This window comes from Heterocephalus glaber, unplaced genomic scaffold, assembly GCF_053883595.1.
Source record: "Heterocephalus glaber isolate CG9 unplaced genomic scaffold, H.glaber_assembly_v1.0 deba00001547, whole genome shotgun sequence".
In the NCBI taxonomy this organism is placed as follows: Eukaryota; Metazoa; Chordata; class Mammalia; order Rodentia; family Bathyergidae; genus Heterocephalus; species Heterocephalus glaber.
Window position 1 is genome coordinate 257203 of NW_028258340.1, and position 27610 is coordinate 284812.

The 27610-nt window shown below is 38.7% G+C and overlaps 1 protein-coding gene across 5 annotated transcripts in view; it reads right to left on the reverse strand.

Annotated features, from left to right (window-relative positions):
* The window catches only part of Znf81 (zinc finger protein 81), a 174614-nt gene that overhangs the window by 60522 nt on the left and 86482 nt on the right, over positions 1-27610 (reverse strand). For 4 of the 5 annotated variants that reach the window (XM_087189917.1, XM_087189918.1, XM_021252508.2 and 1 more), the window contains one exon: positions 4-130. In XM_087189917.1, coding sequence (XP_087046043.1) covers positions 4-130 — 127 coding nt within the window. Of the gene's footprint in view, positions 1-3; positions 171-27610 lie in introns of all 5 variants that reach the window. The other variant, XM_087189920.1, reaches the window with a different exon arrangement.

The window sequence follows — 27610 nt, forward strand, 5'->3', positions numbered from 1 at the left end:
TACCCAGTGAGAGCAGGTGGCTGTAGTTCTCCAGCATTACATCATGGTACAGGCATCTTTGAGTAGAGTCCAGTTGCTGCCACTCCTCCCTACTGAAGTCCACAGTCACGTCCTCAAAAGACACTAGTACCTGTAACAACACAGTTCTGTTCAAGGCAGCACGGTCAGCACTAGGGGATGGGGAGAAGATAGGAAGTTGTCTTTAATTATTTTTCATCATGATATATTATATGATATAGCTATTAAGCACATATATGTATTATAGTATAGAAGGCAAACATCTAATCATAAATTTCTGATACTCATTATGTATGAAATTTAGTCAATCTTTAATTTTAAAAATAATTTTAAAGGATTTGACCTTGCGTCTATTTTGTTACACAGTTTTATGGGAAATTTGTATTCTACAACTTTTAAAGGAAGCCTGTATATCACCCACCTCCATTTTTTTAACTTGACATAGCTCCTACTACTGTTGCTTTTATTTATGCTTCAAAAATATGACCATTTTATCTTGGTATCTTTTTATCATACATTTCCAATGTAATTCTATTTTGGCCAGAAAATATACTCTGTATGATTTCAACATACACTCTATTTAGGAGACTGTTCCATGCTTCCCTAAAAAAAGAATGTATAGGTTGGGCATAGTAGCACATGTCTGTAGTACCAGCACTTGGGAGGCTGAGGCAAGAGGATCGCCATGAGTTCGAGGCCAGCCTGGACTATATGGTGAGTTCATAGCAAGACCCTGTCTCCAAAAAATGTATATTTAACTTCAATGGCTATAGGGTTCTATAATATATAAATAAAGTTGGTTGAATGTTGTTCAAATTCTCTATCATCTTACTGATTTGTTTTCTGCTTGTTCAATCAATAATTTTTCTATTTTGGTAAAAATTGACAAGGAGATGTTAAAGTTTGTATGACTATGTAAAGAACCTACAATAGCCAAAGCAAGAAAAAGTATGGAAGATTTATATCACCCAATGTTAAGACTTACTATAAAGCTACAGTAATTCTGACAATATGATTCTTGTGTAAGGATGGACATATATAATTGAAAGAGAACAGAGTCCAGAAACAGACCCACATCTGTATGGACAACTGTGTTTTGACAAAGGTGCCACTGAGATTTTATGGGGGAAAGGAAAGTCTTTTCAACAAATTATGGTGGAAGAAATGGATATAAATATTGGGGAAAAAACAAACCTTGAACCATACTTCAAAACATATAAAAATTAACAAACATAGCAGGGAGTGGTGGCACATGCTTGTAATCTCAGCACTCAGGAGGCTGAGGAAGGGGGACCGCTTAGAGTTTGAGGCCAGCCTGGGCTACATAGTGAGTTCAGGGCCAGCCTGAACTACAAAGGGAGACCCTGCCTCAAAAAAAAAAAAGAAGAAAGAGAAGAAGAAAGACAAGGAGGAGGAGGAGGAGGAGGAGGAGGAGGAGGAGAAGAAGAAGAAGAAGAAGAAGAAGAAGATGATGATGATGATGATGATGATGATTTGCTATTTGTCAGCAAAAATCTTTATACCACCTCCAAAGTTGGTTAGAGAAAACCAACTGTACCAGGAACCTTGTGGTAGCTGGATTTCACAGAATCAATGCCTGAAGAAGATAAGGGTTTTTTATGGTGCATACATTAGAATGGCCTGAAGCTCCCCTTATTTACTGATGCTCAGGAAGTGGTAAAAGTTTTCCTCATAAATATAATTTCCATTTTTGGTATATCAGAGAAGACTGAATCATATAGAGGTAGTTTATTTTCACTTTTGGTCAAGAATTAGGCAAACATGCATAATTCTACAAACTATCATATGCCCTATTACCCTCAGTCCTGTGGACAAGTAGAATGAATGAATCAAACTCTAAAAAGCCTCACTGGCCAAGATTCAGTGATCTTATGAGTTAAAATGATCTACAAATTCACCATTAGCCTTGTTAAAATTAAGCAACACTTCCTAGCAAGCATACTGTCACTACCGTTGAAATGTTTGGTAGACCTATGATTTGGGACTAAAATCCAATTTACTTGTACTTAAATCCTCTCATGATCATAGTCATAGTTATTTAAAAGGGTTTTTGTCTTCCCTAGAAACCCTGAGATATGAAAGTCAAGGATCTGGAAGGACCTGCTGGAAGAAGTCTGCCACCTCTATTAACCAGGAGTCTTTATCTATATGCATGTGTGCCCAGTGAAGGATAGGATGTCATCCAGCTGGGAGGGACCTCTCCAAGTGTTGCTGTTCACTCATTCTATCAAAGTAAGAGAAAAATGCAGTTGGATTCATGCTTTCCTGTGAGGCCAGCACCTGAGGATGCCTGGACTACCATTCTCACAAAGACTTGAACCTAGAATTTTCTAGTGTAACTGATACTGATACTGGGACTCAACTGGAAAGGGTATGTTGGCAAACTTATTACTATTCTCATAGGCTGCCTTGCTGTCCTGTTCATAGTAGGGTGATTTCAATTTCTTAAGAATCACAATTTACCAGAAAACAAATCTGTTATTTATTATTTTTGGGTAATTTTTCTCTCTCATTCTCTCAATCATGGCCTCCAAAATTACATGTTCCCAACATGATGGTTCATATCTAGATGTCCTGCCAAAGCCTCATGGCTTCATAGTCAGGGCTTTGAAAAAGTGATTGGATTATGGGGACAGTATAGCTGACTTGCTTTTAGGAGGGAGGGTCTGGTCAAAAGCGGTGGGTTACTGTGGCTATAACCAGAAGAGTATATCTCCCTTCCCAGCTCCTCCCCTGATTCTCCACTTCCTGTCTGCCATGCCCCTCTGCCATGCTGTCCTGCCTTGGAGCCAGCTGACTATGGACTGACATGTGAGCCAAAATAAACCACTTTTAAGATAAATAAATTAATCTGATGCTGGAAAAATAAAAGGGGAGTGAAGGGGGAAAAATAAAATTGAAATGTGTTATATACATGTATCAATTTCCTACAGCAAATGTAATCATTAAGTACTACAAACATGTACTAATAAAAGTTAAAAAAAAAAGAAATGTACTCCAAATCTACTTTCAGGATTCTTCAATAAAATTTTTAAAAAGAAAAAAAAATAAACCTCTCCTCCTTTTAGTTGCAAGTATTGGGTATTTTGTGCAAGTGACAAGAAAAATGACTAAAACACTCTATGAATTCCATGTTATACTGTATTCATAGAATAATCTGAGCTTTTAAGTCCACCAATCCAATTATCAGCATAGTAATGGTACAACCACCTTTGTTGGTAATATTTTTAAAATACTGAAATAAATAATATGCATCCAGTTAAGTCGAGCCCTAAATTTCATACAAAAATGTTTTGTTAATTGGTTTGGTTAGAATGATCCTTAGAGAATATAGGAATCTGTTAACTATAATACAATCAAAATATGTAACTATAGGACAAAGCCTACTAGCAATTTGTCCTCTCACCTTTACTATGGTAGTGTTTTGCTTTAATAAAACTACTGACAACTCAGGCCAGGGATTTAGCTCAGTGGCACCATGCCTGCCTTGCAAGTGCAAGGTCCTGAGTTCAATCCCTGGTACCAAAAACAAAAACAAAAAAACTACTGACAACTACTGTGTAAAGATAGTAATGATAAATTACATACAAACTAGTGGATGGGCCAGGGATTTAGCTCAGTGACGACGGGCCTGCCTGGCAAGCACAAGGTCGTGAGTTTGATCCCTGGTACAGAAAAAAAAAAAACTAGTGGAAATGAGAGAGACAGAGAGAGAGAGACAGAGAGAGAGAGACAGACAGACAGACAGACAGACAAAGATTGATTCCTCCACAGTGGGGCAAACCTATGGCACATGTGCCATAATAGATTTTTTGTATCACTGAAAGTTCTAAAAGGTTCGTGATCACTGGTTTAGAATATGGCAATACCATGAACCTATTTTAATAGCCTTCAGGATTATTGGTGGGTGATTTCTCTTAAAATATGAGGCTAATATCAGTCTTCATAAATAGATACATATCTCTTGAATCTTCCCAATTTGGAATTTGTTTGTTAAGGGGTCTGTTTGATGCTACACAAGGGCAAAAGAAAGCATCACAATGCAATCCTAGCAGGAATAGGAACAGGCACAGGTATACCTAACTCTTTTGATTTTGAGACTTTGAATGCTACACATTAGAGCTTTGGGACAATCACAAAAACAGAGAATACAAATGAAAAGTGGATGGAATCACATCATGCAAGATTTTTATAAGCAATGGGAGCTCAATTAGAATGAAAATGGAGAAAATTTTGGAATTGGAATAATTTAATGATGGAACAAAAAGTCACTACAAAGGTATCAGAGGTACTTACTTGTGTAGTCCAGAAGCAACTACCTATAAACTAGTTCCAAGATACCATCTGTTATGGCTTGTGTTTAGGTGTCTCCCAAAGCCTCATATGAATGAAGTGGGGCTATTTCAGAGGTAGATGAATCTAAAGTGTGTGATCAGTTCATGAGGCAGTGCTAGGCAGGCTAGGTCTTAACTAAGGTTAAGGGTGTGAGTGCTATTCACCCTGCCGTAAGTAGTCTGAAAAAGATAAAAGGCAGGAAGACGCTGTTAAGGTCCTCTTGTTGCTTTTGCTGTCTTCCACAGCCATGAACTGTTGCCCCTCTGCCATGTGCCAACCTGCCTTGGAGCTAGCCAATTATAGACTGAAACCTCTCCAAACTGTGAGCTAAATAAACCTTTTCCCCTTTAACTTTGGGTATCAGGTATTTTGTCTTAGTAATGAGAAAAAAAGTAACTAAGACACTAATTCACTAGTTCAGAATTACAGGACTGTTCATCTTTAAGGGGCATACAGGTATTGATTGTGATTACATCAGAAGAGATTGAAGAATGTTTTTAAAAAACCACCTAATTAGGGCCCAGGGATTTAGCTCAGTGGTTCCGCCACCTGCCTCGCAAGCACAAGGACCCAAGTTCAATCCTCGGTACCAAAAAAACAACAACAAAAACCCCACCTAATTAATAGACAAATCTGTCATTTACAGATAGAGAGTGCAAAAAATAGGTTTAATGTTACTGAATTAATTTAGGATTCAAGTCCTATCCAGTCCCAGTATGAACAAAGGTTGATGCCTATTATTCATGGAGATTTTCAGGCCTATTACTACTATTGATTTGAACTAGTGCAAGTCATGGTCCATAGATTGGGGTTTTCCTAAAGCTTTAAAATAATCAGACCCAAACATGACATATACTAGAAATTCAATCTATACCCTTCTGTTGTGGGCTTTTATCTTGATGGGGCTTTTCAGAGGTGGCTGGATCTAGGGTGTGCAATAATGGGATTAAGGGTGTGTGAATATGGATTAAAGGTGTGATAACTGGACAAGTCAATTGATTGGTTTAGCATTGTTCTGGGTGTGGGTAATGGGAAGCACCACCTATAGTGTGGATGGCACCAATCAATAGGCATGTAACCTGGATGGACTATAAAAGGACAGAAAGAAGGCAGGCTTGCTGCTGCTGCTTGCTGCTTCTGGCCTGCCTTGCCGTAAACTGTTTCTCCTCTGCCACACTGCCCTGTCTTGAAGCCAGTCAACTATGGACTGAAACCTCTATAAATCTGAGATGAAATAACTTCAACTTGTGAGTGTTAGATATTTTGTTCCAGCACCAAGAAAGTAATTACAACACCTTCAAAGAGTATATCATAATAATGTAATAGACAATGACAGGTATGAATTTAACATGATTTATCTGCACCAAAACTCATGTCAAGGCTTAATTGCTTAATGTGGAAATGTTGGAGAGTGGGGCCTGGTGGAAGGTGTTTGAGTCATGGGGACAGACCCTGCATGATAGACTAATGACACCTTGGGGGGATGAGTGACTTTTCCCTCTTACAAGACTGCATTAGTTACCACAAGAATAGGTTGTTATAAAGCAAGGTGACTCCTCATGCTTTTGCTCTTCCACACATACCTGCTGGCCTTTCCACTTTCCATCACTGAAATAGCCCCCACCAGAAGCTGTACAAATGCTGGTGCCATGCTCTTGGGACTTCAAGAACCATAGCTTCAAGTAAGCCCATTTTCTTTATAAATTACTAGCTCTCAGGTGTTCTGCTATAGCAACAGAAAACAGACAAAGATAATGTCCATGGGTATCTCTGTTTTTGTATTGCAGAAATATTATTTGGGAAGATGTGGAGTTAAATTTTGGAAATGTGATATTACCTGATATTACTGAAGAGAAATTTATTAGACCTTATAAGAAAAAAAATCACTTAATTAAAATTAGAATATCAGTCCTCTGGAGAACTACTCATTAGAGGGCCGGGGATTTAGCTCAGTGGTTCCGGCACCTGCCTCGAAAGCGCAAGGTTCTGAGTTCGATCCCCGGTACCAAAACAAAAAAAACAAAAAAAAAACTACTCATTAGACATAGGTTGAGTAAGACTTCATAAGGAATTACAAAATAATGTAACCATTTGAAAGAGCAAAGAATAAAGAGAATTTAACAAAGCAATATACAAGCAAATGAGAAGTTTTGCACATTGGTAATCAAGAATGTGCTTTACGGCCGAGGATTTAGCTCAGTGGTTCCATTGCCTGCCTCGCAAGAGCAAGGTCCCAAGTTCGATCCCCGGTACCAAAAAAATAAAAAAATTAAAAATTAAAAAATAAAAAAAAGAATGTGCTTTAATCATTTGTTAAAGTTAAAGGTTTATCCCCCATGGCAAAAATTTTACTGACTTTTAAAATTTCTCCTATGATAACTTCATAATTGCTTTGCTTTGCATTTTACCATAAATTTGCTGATCTTTAGGTGGCTTCAAACTACCCAGAGAAAGGTAGAACATGATGAGTGATGAAGAAAATTAGACTGAAATTTGTACTGTTAATATATAAGAAGAGAAAATTGCAAGGAAAAAACGGAAATTTTCTTATTGTCAAAAGGGAAAGAGACCATCCCCCTTCATCTTACAGCATGTTCTTGAAAAAATTTGTCTCTGTAAATCTTTCTTTTGCCCCTTTGAAATGTTACGTAACCATAGACACAGGAAAAGTCTTCCTGAATAGAAATCCAATAGCACAGGAAATAATATCAAGAATCAACAAATGGGATTACATCAAATTTAAAAAGCTTCTGCACAGCAAAAGAAACAACAGTAAAGAGACACAGAATGGGAATCTGATAGAGGACTCATATCTAAAATATATAAAGAGGGCCGAGGATTTAGCTCAGGGGTTCTGCCACCTGCCTTGAAAGCACAAGGACCTGAGTTCAATCCCCGGTACCAAAAAAAAAAAAATTAAAAAAAATAAAATATACAAAGAACTAAAAAAAAAAATCCAAAAGACAAATGCCCCAATCAAAATATGGGCAAGTAAACTCAATAGACATTTCTCAAAAGAATTACAAATGCACAGTAAGTATACGAAAAATGTTCAATATATTTAGCAATTAGGGAAATGCAAATCAAAACAACTTTGAGATTCTATCTTATCTCAGTCAGAATGGCTATCATCAAGAACAGAAAAAAAACAATGAATGCTTCTGAAGATGCGGGAAAAAGAAACTCTCCTACATTGCTGGTGGAAGTGTAAACTAGTACAACCACTGTGGAAATCAGTATGAAGAGCTATACCTCAGAACCCAGCTCTACCTTTCCTGGGCATATTCCTGAAAAAATTAAAGACATCATACTATAGTGCTACATATATATTCATGTTTATAATGTGCAATTCACAATAGCTAAGCTCTGGAAACAGCCTAGATGCCCATCAACGGCTGAATAGATAAAGCAAAAGATGTATACATACATATATAATTTAATATTATTCAGCTGTAAAGAAGAACAAAGTTAAATCATTTGCATGAAAATGGATAAAACTCGAGACCACCATGCTAGGTGAAATGAAGCAGACTCAAAGTTGCATACTGCACACTTTCTCTTATATTAGAAACCTACAATATAAATAAGTGCATGAATAAAATAATGGAGAGATATTAAGAAACTAGAAGGTAGACTCTTGGAAATGGGGAAGGGGATCGGATGGAGGGGGGGAGGAAAGAGAGGAGGGTAAAGGGATTGAAGATGATCAATATGTTATATGCATGTATCAACTCCCCAAACCCAACATCACTATTCTGTATTACACACATGCACTAATATAAAGAGAAATGTATATTAAAAATTCAAAAGCTAAACAGGTCTTCTGTCAGCATTACAACTCAGGAATTTTTTTCTTAAGAGCTGGGGAGCCATCTCTTTGACATACAAACATGAAAGAAGATAGCAGCCAGTCTCGCTGTCAACTCTGCAAGTTAAGCTTAGGCACCTGGCTCTACTCAGTAAATACATTTGTCATTAACAGAAGTCTCAGTTCAGCTTTTGGATACAGTCAGTTGACTAGCACAGATAACCATTCCAATTACCAGGAATGAAAGAATGTTACAGTAAATGGTGCTGTCAAGTCCTCTCACATGAGCACAAGCTTTTTTGTTTTTCTTTTGAGATAGGGTCTCCCTCTGTAGTTCAGGGTGGTCTTGAACTTACTATGCAATCCACAGTGATCCTCCTGCCCCAGCCTCCGGAGTGCCGGGATTACAGGGGTGTGCCACCACACCTGGCAAGTTATTATTTTCTTGAGACAGTGTATCTGCTCAACTGCATAAAAGGAGGAATTCCTTTCTGTTCATGTAATCTCATTCTCAGATTGTTTGGGATGCACACTACAATCTGGTTTAACACACATTCAATGATAAAATTCTTTTCTTCTGAGACGGGGATTTAGCTCAGTGGCACAGCACCTGCCTTGCAGGTGCAAGGTCCTGAGTTTGATCCCTGGTAACGCAAAAACAAAAACAAAACCTCTTTTCTTCCAATTCTACATGTGTGGAGAGGATTTCCTGGGTTGCTAGATTTTATTTTTAATTTTTTCCCCAATGTGCAACCAAGCTGACTACTGCTTTTTTTCTGCAATAATTTTTCATTACTGACTCAAGAGTCTGTGACTTCTGCCCGCACACTTGAAATGGTGGCAATCCCAGTTGTTAGCATATACAAAGGACCAAGTCTTAGACTCTTCACAGTTCTTGATGCCAAGGGGCAAGACAAATTTGTATTCATGTGGCAAGGTCTGCAATACAGATTTTCAGCTCCCTCCCAGGGGTATTCAGTACCTTGTCATTTAGCACCAGTGAGTAGATTTTGCTTTATCCTCTGATGGCCAGAATTGTCACTATATAAATTGGTCCTCTTTGTTAGTATCTTAGCCATTTTCTGCTGCTATAACAGAATTCTGGGGACTGGATAATTCATAAAGAACAAAGGTTTATTTGGGATTATGGTTGTGGAGAGTGGAAGTCTAGAAGCATGATGCTGTCATCTGCCCAGCTTCAGGCTGCCTCAACTCACAATGGAAAGTGGAAGGGCAAGGGGGTACAAGTGGAAGAGACAAAACAAAAAGGGTGGCAGGAAAAAATGGTAGGGCAACTAATGCCAGCAACTTAGCTTCTCCAGGACAAAGTGTCTGGAGTCTGGAAAACAATAGCTTAGCGAGGAACTGAACTGAGTGGAGGGTACACAGGAACCACGAGGGAACTGACAGAGAAGAAGAAAATAGGATTAAGTGATACAGAAGAGGTAGACCAGGCAGCAGAGGAGAGACTGCAGCGCCACCAGTAGTGGCTGGGTAGCCACCAGCTGGGAGGCAAAGTGAAATTAACTTTCTGCTGATGGAGAACCAGAGAGCTACATCTGGACCAGGGGGATCTTATGCAGTTGGAAACAGCAGGAAGAATCCGAGACATGCTTCCTGAGCGGCTTTCCAGAATAAACAGTTGGTGAGTGACTGTGGTACAAGCCCCCTAGGACAGTCATGTGGAGCAGGAGCTGGCAGGGATGCCACTGTAGGGAAGGGCTAAATGTTTGAACGTGGGCCCCACAATAGCCCCTTGGCAGCTTCACATGCTAAGTTACCAGGGTGGATGAGGAAAGGGCAGTCACGAGAGACTGCCAGCAGCTGGAGAGCAGAATGCGGTGTATCCCGCTGACAGGTAGGGACTGGCGATTACGACTCAGATCCTGCAGTCAGAGGCCAGTTTCAGCCTCAGTTCACAGAATTTGAAGCTCACACTGGGGCTGTGTTCCCACTGCTAAAGGGAAACCCAAAACAGGGTCTTATGGTATGTTAACTAGCACTGATAGATACCACAGTAATGGTTTAGCCTGTGTTATGGTTTGTGTCTAGATGTCCCCCAAAGCCTTGTGTGGTCATAGGCTATTTTGGAGGTGGCTGAATCTAGAGTATATGATTGATTCATGGTGGGGCTAAGCCCAAGGGCACTAGGATTCAGGGCATCAGTGCTACCTGTGCTAAGCAGTATGAATAAGATAAAAGGGGCAGGAAGATGCTGTTAAGGTCCTTGTTGCTTTTGCTACCTTGTGTTGTTGTTTCTCCTCTGCTATGCCTGTCTGCCACCCACCCTGCCTTGGAGCCAGACGATTATGGACTGAAACCAATTTATTCATTTTTTAATTTTTTTGGTACCAGGGATCAAACTCAGGACCTCATTCTTGCCAGGCAGGCATTGTGCCACTGAGCTACATCCCAGGCTCATCAGCAGATAATTTAGTGCCAGTGAATTTGTCTGCCAAATCTACCATCACACCCAGGGAGAGGGACAGCAAGAGTTCCTGACTGGATCAGATTCTGCAAGAATGCCTGCAACCTGGGAGAAAGAGATCCTGAGTCTGAGTTAACTTCAGGATTTCAGTGGAGGGATCAGAGGAGTTATTGGGGTGTGAGCACTCAGATTTTCTGGCAAAGAGGCTATTGAGAATCACATATGCAATGTTTCATTGGAATATTAAATGTGTGCTCATCAGACATCTTATTGGTTTAAATTTTTGTATGTTTCTTGATTTATTTAGTAGTGTGGGATTATGTTATCTTCTTTTATGGTTTCCTATATTTATTAGGTTGTTACTCTTGCATATTTGTTCTTTCATTGGCTCTGATTTAATAGGTGTCTAGATTCTCACCCAACATCTCAGCTCTTTATCTAGTTTCTTCATCTTAAACCCCCAAGACAATATTATTACCATATTTCTTTATTTTTTTCCAAAATGTAAACTCCTCCTCCCAAGTTTTTTAATTCACCATATTTAGCTCCCTCACAGCCACTCCTATCTTCATTAGTATAATTCCTCAATCCTCCCCATCCTAAGCTTTTAGCTCTTCCATATGTTACCTAACTTATTGTCCAGCAAGTTCTGATAACCACATAGCTTTCCTCAATCACCAAGTAACCCCTCTTTCTCCCATAGCTCAACCCTGCCCCCATAAAAATCTCTGAAAACTCTCAGTATTAAAACATCAACTCAACTAATAGTATTCCAATAAAATCAGACCCCACATCAATCTTTTCTTTTCATCTACCACTATTCTCCCCTTCAAACTTCCCACTTAGTGCCTGACACTACTAATTCAGCCATTTCCATTTCCTCCATCCCATCTCAACTACCTCACAGCAGAGCAACCACAAATACTAAGTTGTCATGGTGAGCATAGAGAACAGACAAGGGGGGAGTATAAATGCAAGAACTATCACAAAGAAATGTTGTAAGATTGAATCTGTGCATGCTGTTTTCTAATATATATATATATATATATATATATATATATATATATATATATATATATATATATATTTTGGTACCGAGGATCAAACTTGGGACCTTGCACTTGCGAGGGAGGTGGCGGAACCACTGAGCTATCAACAGAAGCAATTCAGTAAAATATAGGGACAGAGTAGAAATCACTTAAAATAAATAACAGAAGGAGTAAATACTAGTACTGGACATACAAAGCCTAAAATTGTTTAAGGAGAGGCAAAACCCTACTAAAAATCTCCGTATAAGCCACAAACTCTCCTCACTTCTCTAGTCCCCAATCTACAGTACCCCCTCAAAAAAGGGGGAGGAGAAAAAAGAGGGAGCCATATATAATTTTTAAAAGAATACACACACACACACACACACACACACACACACACAGATACAAATAAGAGAAGGAGGAAACAAGGAACCCTCCCATCCTCCCAAGGCAGATCAAGGGGTCACCAAGGAAGAAGAAAACAAATACCAGGTAGCAGAAAGCTATGAAATGTTCTTAGAAGGGATAACGAAAAATAGATGAGTTTAAAGAGAAAATGAACCAAAAGCTCACAGCAGTTGCACTCAATATGCCCATGATGAATTAGGTAAACAGGGAAATAGGTAAAAAAAAAAGATAAAAAATAGGTTTAAAAAATAGGTAAAAAGGTGACCTTACCAAAACAGTTCAAAATTTGAATGACAGATTCAACAAGGACATGGAATCCTTAAAAGATGTCAGACAGAAATACCAGAAATTTTTAAAAATCTGTATAGAATTCATACATTGAAGAGATGACCAATGTGAAGACAGAGTGTCTAATATTGAGGACAAAATAGTGAATTATGAAAAAGAGCTCAAAGAATCCAAAAAGAAAATAAGAGAACAAGAGAAGACTATCCAGCAGCTAATAGATGACAACAAGAAGACCAATCTAGGGCTAATCAGAGTTAGTTTCATTAATTTGTCTTCCAAGGTACTTCTTAGAAGTTGTCAAATTTATTTCAAAACAGATTTTTGAAATATGTTTTCTATATCCTTTTAAATTTTGTAAAATCTGTGGTAATGTCTCCTAGGTCTTGATATTTTAATTTAAAAAATGTATAATTGATATTGTGTAATAGGAAGTAAAGGTCTAAAGGAGCAGGGGAAGTGGGAGGGGTAGGGGAAAGGAAAGAAGGGAAAAGAAAAAATATGAGAAAAGGGAAAAAATGGAAACAAAATCTTTGCAAATAGGGAAGGGTGGAGGGGGTGAAGGGAGGGCAGGGGGAGGGGGAAAAAAAAGAACCAAGATACTCATGTAATGGTACAAGATCCCAATGATGTATGTAACTGTATTTTATACCTGAAATGTACCAATAAATTTAATGGGGGGGGGGAAATCAATGACTCAAAGAGCTGGTTCTTTGAAAAAACAAATAAATTAGATAAGCCCTTTGCCAAACTCACCAAAAGAATGAGAAAAGATTCATATTAATGCAATTAGAAATGAAAAAGTTGAGAACTGGGGATTTAGCTCAGTGGTTCTGCCGCCTGCCTCAAAAGTGCAAGGACCCGTTTTGGATCTCAGCACCAAAAAAAAAAAAAAGAAATGAAAAAGTTGAGTTCACAACAGACAATGTCCAAGTCCAGAAGACAGTAACTAATTTGAAAAATTATATTCCAACAAATTAGCAAATTTTGAAGAAATGGACAGATTCCTAGATATATATAAACAACCAAAACTAACCCAAGAAGACATAAGTATGCTTACCAACCCAATAACAAGCAATAAATTTGACACAGTAATAAAGAATCCACCAACTGAAAAAAAGCCCAGGACCTGATGGATTCACTGCTGAATTCTACAAAACCTTTAAGGCTCTTATATCACCAATACTACTCAAGCTGTTCAAAGAAATTGAAAGGGATGGAGTGCTCCCAAACTCATTTATGGAAGCCAGTATCACCCTGATCCCAAAACCAGATAAAAGACCCAACTGAAAAAGAAAACCATAGGCCAATCTCCTTAATGAACATAGATGCAAAAATCCTCAACAAGATATTAGCAAACAGAGTGCAGCACATTATCAAAAAGATCACACATCATGACCAAGTAGGTTTCATCCCAGACATGCAAGGTAGTTCAACATACATAAGTTTGTGAATGTAATACACCACATAAACAAGAGCAAGGTAAAAAACCACATGATCATATAAACAGATGCAGATAAGGCTTTCAACAAAATCCAACACTCCTTCATGATAAAAACCCTGAAGAAAACAGATATAGAAGAGCCATACCTAAATACGGTAAAGGCTATTTATGACAAACCAATAGCATCATACTAAATGGGGAAAAACTAAGCATTCCCCCTAAAATCAGAAAAAAGAAAGGATATCCACTATCACCTCTGCTATTCAACATAGTGCTTGAAACATTAGTCAGAGCAGTTAGGCAAGAGGAAGAAATAAAAGGGATACATATAGGAAAGGAAGAACTCAAATTATCATTAAGGTGGACCCTTGACTTACGAATCAGTTCTGAGGGCTGGGTGTACCTTAGTCAATACAACTGAGAGTTGGATGTTTACCTGGGTACACGCTATAATAACAAGAGGCAGATGAATCTTCCATTAACCTAATTAACCCAAGTTGTTCATATGTCAGGCAGGTCATAACTTGAGGGTCCACTGTATTTGCAGGTGACAAGATACTCTACATTGAAGACCCAAAGAACTCTACCAAAAAAGTTTTAGAATAACCAACTTCATCAAAGTAACAGGATACAAGATCAACACACAAAAATCATTAGCATTTGTGTACACCAACAAAGGGATGAGAAGGAAATTATGAAAACAATACCATTTACAGTATCTTCAAGAAAAATGAAAGACCTATGACTTAACCTAACCAAGGAAGTAAAAGCCCTCTACAAAGAAAACTACAATACTCTAAGGAAGGAGAGTTGGGCTAGGGATTTAGCTCAGTGGTTCGGTCGCCTGCCTCACAAGCACAAAGTCCCGAGTTCAATCCCCGGTATCAAAAAAAAAATTGTAATAAAGAAGGAGAGTGAAGAAGACATTAGAAAATAGAAAGATGTCCCTGCTCCTGGATAGGCAGAACCAATATTCTCAAAAGAGCCATACTCCCCATACTGTTATACAGATTCAACGTAGTCCCAATCAAAATACCAACAGCATAATTTACATAACTAGAGAAAACAATCCTAAAGTTCCTATGGAACCAAAAGAGACCTAGAATAGCAAAAGTAATTTTTGGCAATAAAAGCAAAACAGGTGGCATAGCAATACCTGACTTTAAATTGTACTACAAAGCAACAGTGATAAAAATGGCATAGTATTGGAACAAAAACAGAGAGGATACAGAAACCTCCCCAAATATATTCAACTATTTGATCTTTGACAAAGGGGCCAAAAGCATGGGTTGGAGGAAAGATAGCCTATTCAACAAGAGGTGTTGGGAAAACTGGTTATCTGTTTGCAGAAGAATGAAACTGGACTCTTATCTGTCACCACACACTAAATTAAAATCCAAACAGGTTAAAGATCTAAACATTAAAACAGAAACATTAAATGTTCTGAAAGATAAAATAGGTAAAATACTTGGAGACATAGGTATAGGAAAGGATTTTCTAAACAGAACCTCAGTCTCACAAGAAATAGCAGGGAGAATCAACAAACAGGATTATATTAGACTAAAAAGCTCTGTACTGCAAAAGAATCAATCAGTAGAGTGAAGATACAACCTATAGAATGGGAAAAAAATTTTGCCAGCTATTCCTCAGACAGAGGACTAATATCTAGAATATATAAAGAATGCCAAAAAATTAAATCACTTAAAATTAAAGACCCAGTCAAAAAATAGGCAAGAGAAATGAACAGATAGTTCACAAAGTAAGAAATACAAATGGTCAACAAATATATGAAAAAATGTTCAACATCTCTGGCCATTAGAGAAATGCAAATAAAAACAACACTAAGATTTCATTTTACTCCGGAAAGAATGGCAATCATTAGGAAATCAAATAACAAATGTTGATGTGGCTGTGGTGAAAAAGGAACTCTCCTCCATTGTTGGTGGGATGTAAATTGGTACAACCATTATGGAAAACAATATGGAGATTTCCCAAAGAACTGAAATTAGAAATTCCACATGACCCAGCCATTCCCCTGCTAGGCATCTTCCCTAAAGAGCTTAAGACATCATACTACAGCGATACATGCATATCAATATTTATAACAGCATAATTTACAATAGCTAAATCCTGGAAGCAGCCTGTATACCCATCAACACATGCCTGGATAAAGAAAATGTGGTAACTATATATACTGGAATATTACTCAGCTATAAAGAATGACATATTTGAGACATTTGTAGGAAAATGGATGCACCTGGAAAACATCATGTTGAGTGAAATAAACTAGACACACAAGCTTAAATACCATATAGTATCATCTCTCATTTGAGTGAGGCAAGGAACCAAGAAAATGATAAAGGGACAAGGGGATGGATCTCTTGCAATGGGAAAATGGTCCAAAGGAACAGGGGCAAGGGGTGAGGAGGAGGTGGGAGATAAGAGAAATAAAGATGTGGCATGTACAGGACCCAAGTAACCCAAAGTAACGTAAACACTATATGCCATAACATGAGCTAAGACAATATCAACAAATATGAAAAAGGGGATGGGGAACCAGAGGAGGAGGTGGGAGGGGAAGGGAACGGGAAAGGGTTGTTAAAAAAGAACAAGCTGTAAAACATACACATACCCACTCCCCAAGATCATTGCAAATTGCATGAATTGGAAACATGTACTAATAAAACAAAAATAAAAGCTTTTTAAAAGGTAAGTAACCTTGCTTTATAACAACTGGTTCTGGCAATAACTAATCCAGTGAAGGAAAAGTAAGAACTCACTCTTTTAAGACAACATTAATCCATTTATGAGGGCCCCACCCCTGTGACCCAAACACCTCCCATGAGGTCCCACCTCCCAACACTGCTGCGTTTAGAAATTAAGCATTAACGTGAATTTTGATGGGACAAACCATATTCAAACTATAGCAATTGCCAAGTCAGAAGTGGCATCCACAATGGCTCTGACTGTGGTATTAATAATGCCTTTGCTATCACAGGTAAATACTGACAAAATTCGGGGGCCTGTTCACCAAGTAAAGTGTCTGGTACTTCGGGTGAATTATCAATGTTCTATTCTTATCGCCATCAAGCAAAAACTTGTTTGAACCTCACACAAAAGCAATTCCCAAAAGAAAGCATACGGGATTCTTTGAGTATAGGAGACAGTGCATACCTCACTTGAAATGCTACCTGATCCTTTACATGAGCTAAACCACAAATCAGTGTCCTTGAAATGGGGCCCAGACCTGAAGGACAGTAAGATGCCATCCTTAAAGCTGTAGCACATCCTCTGCTCTCCAAAAAATTTTTTCCAAAAAAATTTTTGAGGGCCCCCCAAAGCCTAAATGACCCTTTGAGCTACCAGTCGATGAATGATGATTCTGCCCAATGGGATTTCTAACAAATAAGGCCCTTGAGGTTAGATTTGGCCCAGAAGAGCCTCTTAGGGTTTTGTACCTGTCATCCTTATATTGCTACCAGCCACACCCATTAGGAAAAACAGCTATTACTGAGTCCTTGTTGAAATTGCACACCTGACGCATAGAGGCCTTGTGACTCTCCAGCCTGACAATACGATTTTTGGTTATTGATTCAGACTCAATGACTAACAAGATGGGAAGACCCCAACAAGTCTCGTTTGTCAAAAGAAAATCGTATATTCAAGCTGTCCTGGTCCCAGCAGCATCTTTGCTTTACATGAAAATGGAACAACTACCCATTTGGGAGAAATTTTATTTCCTAGCATGCCAACTAGTACAAGAATGTTAGGCTTAATGGGGCCCTTGAGTCACAGAGGTTCCCTAAATGCCTGGATCTCATCAACTAATGACTTGGTTAAGCTAAAATCTGATGGTTTCAATGGGCTATGTGGCTATTCAACCTCAGCAGAACTGTAAGTGGATGTAGGCACTCCACACAGCAGCAGGAAAAACTCAAGGCCATTTTCCTAACTCTGCCCAATATTGTCTTTGCTATTTATTGACTAGTGAGCTACTACTAATGACCTAGCTGTTTGGTTTCCCACTTGAAAAGATGAAAGACTGAGACTAGACTGCCTTCTTTAGTATCATGGACTGTGGGAATAGATCAGAGCTACTAATTGAATGGTCTGGGTCACCAATGTAGATGCCTATGGTGAGGACCTACTCTCTGATGGAACTCACTGGAACCAAGCTGCTGATTGAGACTTCACTGCCCAGCTACTGTCACTGGTACTTGGACCAATCACAACACTGAACATGGCATCCATCCATTGCCACAGACTGGGCACAAATTACAGGACTCTGTTTTGAAACAGAAGCTACCATTGCACACCAAATTGTGACTCCTATAAGATGACGCACTGTGATAAGGAAGGGCACATTACATGAAGTGTGGCTCCATTTGTTCCTGGCAAATTAACTACATCACACCTCAAACCCCCTCTCAGAGTTATCAAAGATGTTATCTCTCTGTTGATATTTCAAGATAAGTGTTGCTGTTTCAAATTGTTCAGCTAACTCCAGCCGCAGAATTGTGGTTGTTTTCAGTTTTCTGGACTATTTGCAGACTGAACATGGTGCACTTTTTATTGCAAAAGCCATGAAACAATAGTCAAGGTATTTGATTGACCTCCTATTCCCACCATTCACTGGCATCTGATATTGTTAAGTGTTAGAATGGCCTCCTCAAAAACTGAGGGATAGCCCAGCTATTGAGTACTTGCCTAGTATATATGAGGCCTTGGGTTTCGGCCTCAGAACTCAAAAATTTAAAAAATTGACTCGGAGTTTAGAACCTCCCTCCCTCACCTCCTCATCCACAAACCTTAGGCAGTCTGGTCAGTGAATATGGCTGATCTCAGAAAGAGATTTTCATTTGACTACTCCCTCGATAAGGATCAGAGCAAAGGGCACTGAGGATCATATTGATATATTTTTAAAATCTGAGATTCTGACTTAAACATTCCTGGGTATAACTTTTCTTTGCTCTAATAGGAACCTTACACTATAGTGGTTGGTAACCCTCTTGGTGGCAGCCCAACCAGAAGGGAATGTAAGGGACTTTAATTCTGGTCAGCCACTTGGATGCTCTGGTTGCAATGACATTGTCCTACATCATTGTAATTACCGCCTAGTTCAGTACACTGCTTGCTATGTCCTTCTAGAGCAGTGATGGCAAACCTTTTAGAGCTTTCAATGATAACAAACAGCCAGCTTCGGCACGCATGCCACAGTTTCACCACTACTGTTCTAGAGTGACTGGCATGGGCCCAAGTACAGAATATAACAGAACTCTGTAAACCTACAAAAATGCCCCGTTTTTGCACCTCACTCATTCAGATGGAAGGTCTGAACTCATAGGGGACGGCTAGAAAAAAGATGAACTTATAGCTACTAGAGTGAGCCACAGTAATAATGCATCACTATAGAGGGAGAGCAATAACCCAGTGTCTAAAAAGGAAACCCCAGAAGGAACAGGAGGGAGAGACATTTACAATCTTGTCTTTTGAAACCCACTGGGAGTCTTCCTCTCAAAGTGAAATCTGCTACATCTCCCCAAACTGTTGACAAGGGCCTTAAATTTAACTGTTGTATCTGTCAACCCTCTCCCTTCTTAAGGAGGACCCCAGTCTTGCATCTCAAATGCAAAAGCACTTGTCAACACTTCCAAATGGTTTCTCCCCCCACCACCCTAGCTCAGTTATTCTGTGAGGCAAAAAGAAGCCACGTGGCTGGCTGGTGGTGTAGACATGTATGACTGGTTAGAATGATTGCCATTTGATGGCCTCTCCAATAACAAGAACCAGAATCAAGTTTTTACGAAGAATTGAGAACTGTTGATAGTATTGAACTTTACCTGAACCCTATAAATAGTAACAGTTAAGAAATCCCTATACCTTTTTGTTTTCCTTCTTTAGAAATGATTTACTACAAAGAACCAGTTTTCCCCATAGGGTTTAGCTAAGGCTTGTTGTCTGCCCTCCATCATGACTCTCCTAAGACTCTTGGATGACTACCACCTACATGTAACAAGGCCAGATGCAGACCTTTCCCTTTTTGGCCAAAACTGCAGACAAGGCCTGAAAGATACCCTCCAATTCTTTTTTCTTTGTCTCATGAATGATAACTAAGCTGCTTTTGAAACTAGCTAGACACAGAATAAACATTTCCTTGTCAGCTGGCTGAGACTTCTACTGATTGCAAAAACACTCTCCCCCCTGTACATCCCTCCACCTATAACTTGTGTACTCCTCCCTAAAAAAGTATTTTAAAAAATCACCCTGCCATGACTTTACTGCTTGAATCTGCAATGCTCTTTTCTTCCTTCCTTCCTTGCTTCCTTCCTTTCTCTTTCTTTCTTTTTTGTACGGGGGATTGAACTCAGGGTCTTCCACTTGCAAGGCAGGTGCGGTGCCACTGAGCTAAATCCCCGGCCCCTGCAACGCTCTTTCTATTGCCTGAATAAAACCAATATTCTTACTTGTTCATGTTTTACCTTGGACAGTTTGTTGCCATGACTTGGATAGGACAAGGAGTCTACTTCCAGGCCCCTTTTCTCTACCCATCATGTTTCTCTCCTGATCACTGATTTGGGGATCCATACAGAGTTCAACCTCTGATACTTATGCTGTAGATCAGTGGTGGTGAACCTATAGCACAAGTACCATAGCAGGATGTTTGCATCATAGAAAGCTCTAAAAGGTTCGCCATCACTGCTCTAGATGTTGTCCATGTAGCAAAGTAAGGATGTGATTTTCATCCTTTGAATACTCTTTCAGTTTGGTTTTGTTTCTGGTTTTTGTTTACTCTTGGTTTTCATTGCAAACTCTCAATCCAATCCGCAATTCCTTCAAAAAACTCTTGCCAATTACAGTATATGCTATGCTGACATTTCAGGTGGTTAACTCCAAAACTGGCATAACTGGGCTGGGGATTTAGCTCAGTGGTTCTGGCGCCTGCCTTGCAAGCGCAAGGTCCCAAGTTCAATCCCCGGTACCAAAAAAACCAAAAATCAAAATTGGCATAATTTTACTAAGGACCACTTAGAAATATAATGGCCCCTTTGCAGCACTTGAGATCTTCCTAAATGTATTAATTTGTGAAGCACTCCAAATCCTGAGGCACTATGATCTCTTCTTACCACTGCTCAGCTTTTTTTTTTTTGTACAAGGGGGAAAATTGGGAAAATGTCTCCAATCTGTCTCTAACTGTATTGTCCCTTAAGAACTTTCTTTCACCACCAGTTCACTCTTCTATCTCTTCTTTAACCCCCAACTGAACTTCACATCCCTTTTCTCATCTAGAACCCTCCATCTGTGCCACCTCAGTCTGCCCCTTTTCCACTCCTTCATCCTCCACTCTTCTTTATCCTCTCTAGTTCCATTAAATTCTCCTGCTCCTAAATCCGCATCCTAACCTGTATTGTTGGTCTTTCTCCACCAGCAATGAAAAGAAGGCCAATGCTCTGAGAACAAGCATTCTTTATGCCTTGACCTTGCTCAGATTTACATGCTATTGTTAAAGACTTCCCAACTCCCTGTAAGAATGAAGAAGAATTTAGTAATAGATTCAGATTGGTCCTTGGGGCATATTCTCCTGGGCTCCTTGATTTATATCAACTTGTACAACTGCTAGGAGGCAGATATGGACCTTCAAAGAAATCAGAACACCCCAAACCACATGTGCAAGTTAAAACCATAGGGCAGAGGAGTAGACAACAAAGACAAATTGATCTCTAACTACAGACAGAGATAGAAAATGGATGGACTATACCAGTCTTGCTCTTAAAGATCAAACCACATCTGTCTCAGTCAGTAAGTTCATCAATACCTTACAACCAGAAATTGGAGACATTATTCAAAAATACAACATATCGGCAAAATACTCTTCCCTCATAAATAGATACAGTAGCTCAACACCTTAAGATTTGACTACAGAAAAGGTCAAATCAACACAATACAACTTAAGTAATCAGAAAGGGACAAACCAGGGCCATCTGCTCCCCTTAAAACTCCCATGGAGGGCTAGGGATGGTGGAATGTTTTGCCTAGCATGCACAAGGCCTTGGGTCCCATCTCCAGCACTGCAAAAATTAATTAATTTTTAAAGGCACACAGACAAGGGATACTTGCAGATATCATTATGGAAAGGGGAGAGGAATTAAACTTGGGATTTCCTGGCACTAAACACAAAAGAGAACCAAAGTCTAAAATCCATTTCCCCAGTGACTTTTCTTTTTTTTTTGGTACCAGGGATGGAACTCACGACCTTGCCCTTACAAGGCAGGTGCAGTGCCACTGAGCTAAATCCCCAGCCCCCCAGTGACTTTTCTTCAAAGGACCCTCCCCCTTGTATCACAACTGATATTTGAGGAGATAGATGAGTTTATCCTGATTTCAACATTACACAATGCATATACGTATAAAATATCACATGGTATCCCATAGACACATAAATGTCAGTTAAAATTAATTTAAATAAAATTAAATTTAAAAATTAAAACATAAAGATAGATTGAGGCTAAGACTTTACAATAGTAACAAAATTCAGATAGTCACAGAAATAAAAGTAAAAAATTTAAAAATCAGGGCCAGGGATTTAGCTCAGTGGTTCCAGCACTGGCCTCGCAAGTGCAAGGTCCAGAGTTTGATCCCCGGTACCAAAAATAAAATAAAATAAAATAGAATTTGAAAAAATAAAAATTAGTTGGGTCTAGTGGTGCATGACTATAATCCAAGCTACTGAGGAGGCTGAGGCAGGAGAATCACAAATTTGAGGCTAGCCTTGGCAACTTAGTGAGAATCTGTCAAAATAAAAAATAAAAACAGCTGGAAATGTAGTTCAGTGGCAAAGTACTTGCCTAGCATGCATGAGGCCCTGGGTTTAATTCCCAATGCTACAATCAATCAATAAAAATTAATAAAAACAGAAAAGTACTCAAATAAAAATGCAAGAGTGGGTTTTTCCCCAAATACAGCTGAGCAATGAGGAAAGCCTTTCTAAAAAAGGTTGATAAACTCAATTAGATAAAATGCATGAAAAAAACACCAAAATTTTCATTTAGAAGATAAATGAGGGGCTGGGTATATAGCTCAGCAGTAGAGCATGTGGAGGCCCTAAGTTCAACCCCCAGAACAAACAAAAAAGACAAATGAGAAGCAGGGGAAAAGATATTTGGGACATATAAAAAAGCAAAGAACAATGCTCTTAGTATATAAATAGCAACAACCTAACAAAAAAATGAGCAAAGGAAAATTTAAAACAGTTAAGAAAAAATAATAAAATTGATTCTTTAAATACAATCAGTAAATTCAATCTCAGCCATAATATGACAAATGTAAATTAAATTTGTACTGAAATACCATGTTTTAACCAATCAGATTGGCTAAAAAGAAAAACCAAACATGACAAAACACCGTGTTGTCCTGGATAAGGTGAAAACAGGCACTCATATACAACTGATACAACCCACAAGGCGGGCAAGTTGACATATCTATCAAAAATACAAGTGTAATCAGACACACAAGCTTTAATACCATATGGTATCTCTCCTTTGAGTAAGGCACAGTACAAAGAGATCAACAGAAGATGGATAAAAGGAGACAAGAAGATGGATCTTTGGCAAATGGGAAGGGGTCCAAGAGACTAAGGACAAGGGGTAAGGGGAGGGGGGATAAGTAGCATAAAGATATGCCATGTACAGGAACCTAATAACCTCAATGAATTTAACATTATATGCTCTAACATGAACTAAGATTAATAATACCAACAAGAATGAGATGGAGAAAAGGACTTGAGAGAAGCAGGGGTAGAGGAGAGAAGGGGAAGGGGATTAAAAGAAACAAGCTGTGTTATGTACATGTATCCACTCCCCAAGATAACTGTAAACTGCACGTACTGCAAATTTACTAAAAAAAAAATAAAAATGTATATATAATCTGTCCTGGGAATTCACTTGCAGAAATTTCTCTTTAAGCATACTCTCCCTTGTATGAACTGAGACATGTATAACCATATTCACTACAGCACTGTGCCTAATTGTAAAAGACTGGAAATACATTAAATGTCCATTAATAAAGGACAGGTTAGTATATATGAATTTTTTTTAACATATTACTTTTTTTTTGAGAGAAGGTCTCACTGTGTAATTCAGGATGGCCTCAAACTCATGATATAGCCCAGCAATCCACCTGCCTCAGCCTCCCAAATGCTAGGATTATAGGTATGTATCACCATGCTCAGTATATGTATGTGTTCATATGTGTGTGTGTGTATCATACATAGATATGTGTATTTTATCAGTATATGTTTGGAGTACATGATGCTTACATTCATCTTAGGGAATGGGTATATATACTTAACATATCTTCATTCTTTTTATTCCCCTTCCCCTCCCTACTCACTTCCCTCCCTCCATCTGTAGACTCCTTCTTCCATTTTCATTATTATTATATTATCAGTTCATATTTTCAACATATAAAAATTACATTCTGAGGCAGGAGGATTGCTGTGAGTTTGAGGCCAGCCTGGACTACATAATGAGTTCAAGGCCAGCCTGAACTACATAATGAGACCCTGTCTCAAAATACAACAAAAAAAAGATTACATTCATTGAGGATAGTTGGTATATTTTGATACAGCTGCATAATGAAATAAGATTTAGCCTTTAAAAGGAAGTAAACATTAAACATACTAAACCTGAATTATCACCAAGATTTATTAAGACAAACAAGTGCTAGAAGTTATATTTTATTTTATTCACAAAATTTCTGAATCTGAATTTAATTTGTATGATTCTAAATTCTATTACATTCCTCAAGCATAATTTTTATGGCTCTCAAAACTGTTGTTTCTTCTTCTTCTTTTTTTTTTTTTTTGTACCAGGGATCGATCTCAGGACCTTGCGCTTGCAAGGCAGGTGCGGTGCCACTGAGCTAAATCCCTGGCTATATTTTATTATACTTGTTGCTGTTGGAGATTAAATCTAGATCCTTGCATATGCCAAGCAAGTGCTCTACCACTGAGCTACACCCTCAGTCTGGAAGTTTTATATGCTAACATTTTGGTTTAAAAATGAATACAGGTTTGTATATGTATTTGTGTGGATGTGCACACATGTGGCTTTGTTCAAAGAGACCTGTAGCTGTTTTTGGAAAGTGCATATGTGTTTCTGGAATCAAAACTGGAGGAGAGGGCCAGGGATTTAGCTCAGTGGTTCTGCCGCCTGCCTCCCAAGAGCAAGTTTCCAAGTTTGATCCCCAGTACCAAAAACAAAACACAACAAAACAAACAAAACCTGGAGGAGATATACATATACATATATATATGTACATATATATACTTTTTTTCTTTTGAAAAGACTTGTCATGAAATAGAACATTTGTGCAGAAAAATACTTGAAACATAAATATTCAGTTTAACTATTTAAGGCATGCCAGGCATGGTGGTGCACACCTGTAATTCCAGCACTTGGGAGGCTGAGGCAAAAGGGCTGCTGTGAGTTCAAGGCCATCCTGGGCTACATAGTGGGTCCAAGACCAGTCTGAACTACATAGAGACCCTGTCTCAAAAAAGAAAACAAGTAATGCTACAGTGTAGCATTGATACATATACCCTGTACATCAGCCAAGGAGTTCTGTTGGATCTTTTCCTAGGAAAAGAACTGTTTCCTCATATGGTACACATACACTTGGATGTTTTAAATGTTTTCCAGATTGCTCCAATTTATACTTCCATCAGCAGCATATGAGAGCTTATGCTGCTTCTCATCCTTGCTGAGGATACAAGTTTCACAGGTGGGTGAATAGCTCAGTGAGAGAGCATTTGCCTGTCAAGTGCAAGGTCCTGAGTTCCATCCCCAGCACTACAAAAAGAAAAAGTTTCATAAAATTTACCTGTCATGCATCCATTTTCAAGTATATCCTGGAGGATATGACCCCACAAAATGAGGAAGTAAGCCAAGAAATAGACACAAGCTCTACCAAACAGGGTTATCTGACACAAGACAGAGGTGAAGGGGATTTCCTAGGAGATGGTGAAGGGGCGTGTGTCAGGGTGACCCCAACCAGGCAACAAGCCCCAGGATAGGTTTCTTTAAAGAGAAAACATTAGTGCCCAGAAGTGAGATAGGTCCTACCTATTACTAGCTGTGTACTTGGCCAGACTTGCTCTCTAAGCTCCAGTTTTCTCTTCTCTACAATGGAGATAAACAAATTTTACAAAAGATCTAATGCCATTACTCCTCAAAATCTTTAATGAAGTTAAAGGGGACCAATACTCCCAAAGTCATTCCTAGAGGCAAGCATTACCCTGATACCAAAACCAAAGAAGGATCCAACAGAAAAAGAGAATTACAGGTGAATCTCTTCAGTGAACACAGATGTAAAAATCCTCAAAAGGGTACTGGTGAGGGCCAGGGATTTAGCTCAGTGGCAAGTGCAAGGTCCTGAGTTTGACTCCTGGTACCCCTCTCAAAAAAGATACTGCTGAATAGAATACAGCAAATAATCAAAAAGATTATACATCATGGCCAAGTAGGATTCATCCCAGGGATGCAGGGATGGTACTACATATGTAAATCAATAAATGTAATACACTATATTAACAGGACCAAGGACAAAACCTACATGATCATCTCAGTAGATGCAGAAAAATCATTTGACAAAGTTCAACACCCATACATAATAAAAACCCTCCAGGCCCGGGGATTTAGCTCAGTGGTTCCAGCGCCTGCCTCGCAAGCGTAAGGTCCCGAGTTCGATCCCCAGCACAAAAAAATTAAAAAAAAAAATAATAAAAATAAAAACCCTTCAGAAAATTGGAATAGAAGGCTCTTATCTCAATCTGATGAAAGCCATCTATGACAAACCAACAGCCAACATCATACTAAATGGACAAAAACTGAAATCTTTCATTCTAAAATCAGGAATAGGGCCAGGGATTTAGCTCAGTGGTTCTGGCGCCTGCCTCGCAAGTGCAAGGTCCCAAGTTTGATCCCTGGTACCAAAAAATATATAAATAAATAAATAAAATCAGGAATAAGACAAGGATGTCCTGTTCAATATAGCTCCGGAAACACTAGCCAGAGCAATTAGAGAAGAGAAAGGAAGAAAAGGAATATGAATAGGAAAGGAAGAACTTAAATTGTCATTATTTTCAGATCACATTATATTCTATGTAGAAGACCCCCAAAATTCCACAAAAATTCCTAGATTTAACAACCATATTCAGCAGTGTAGCACAATACTAAGTCAAAAATCAATAGCATTCCTCTCCACGAATAACAAACTCAGTGAGAGAGAAATTAGGGAAACAACACCTCTCACAATAGCATCAAGAAAAATGAAATACTTAGGAATCAATCTAATGAAGTGAAAGACCTTTACAGTGAAAACTACAGCACTCTGAAAAAGGAGACTGAGAGGATATCAGAAAATGGAAAGACATCCCCTATTTTTGGATAGGCACAACCAATACAGTGAAAATAGCCACACTTCCAGAACTGTTACACAGATTTAATGCAATCCCAATCAAATACCAATAATATACCTCATATAACTACAGAAAACAATCCTAAAATTCATATGGAGCCAAAAGAGACCTAGAAGAGCAAAAGCTACTTTGAGCAATTACGGCAAGGCAGAGGACATCACAATCCCTGACTTGAAGTTATACACAAAGCTTTAGTCATATATACAGCATAGTACTGGCAAAAACAAAAAAGAAACAAAAACAAACAAACAAACAAAAACCAGACCTGCGGATCAATGGGATAGAATAAAGGATGCAGAAACAACTCCAAGTACACTCAGCCACCTTATCTTTGACAAAGGAGCCAAACAACTTCACT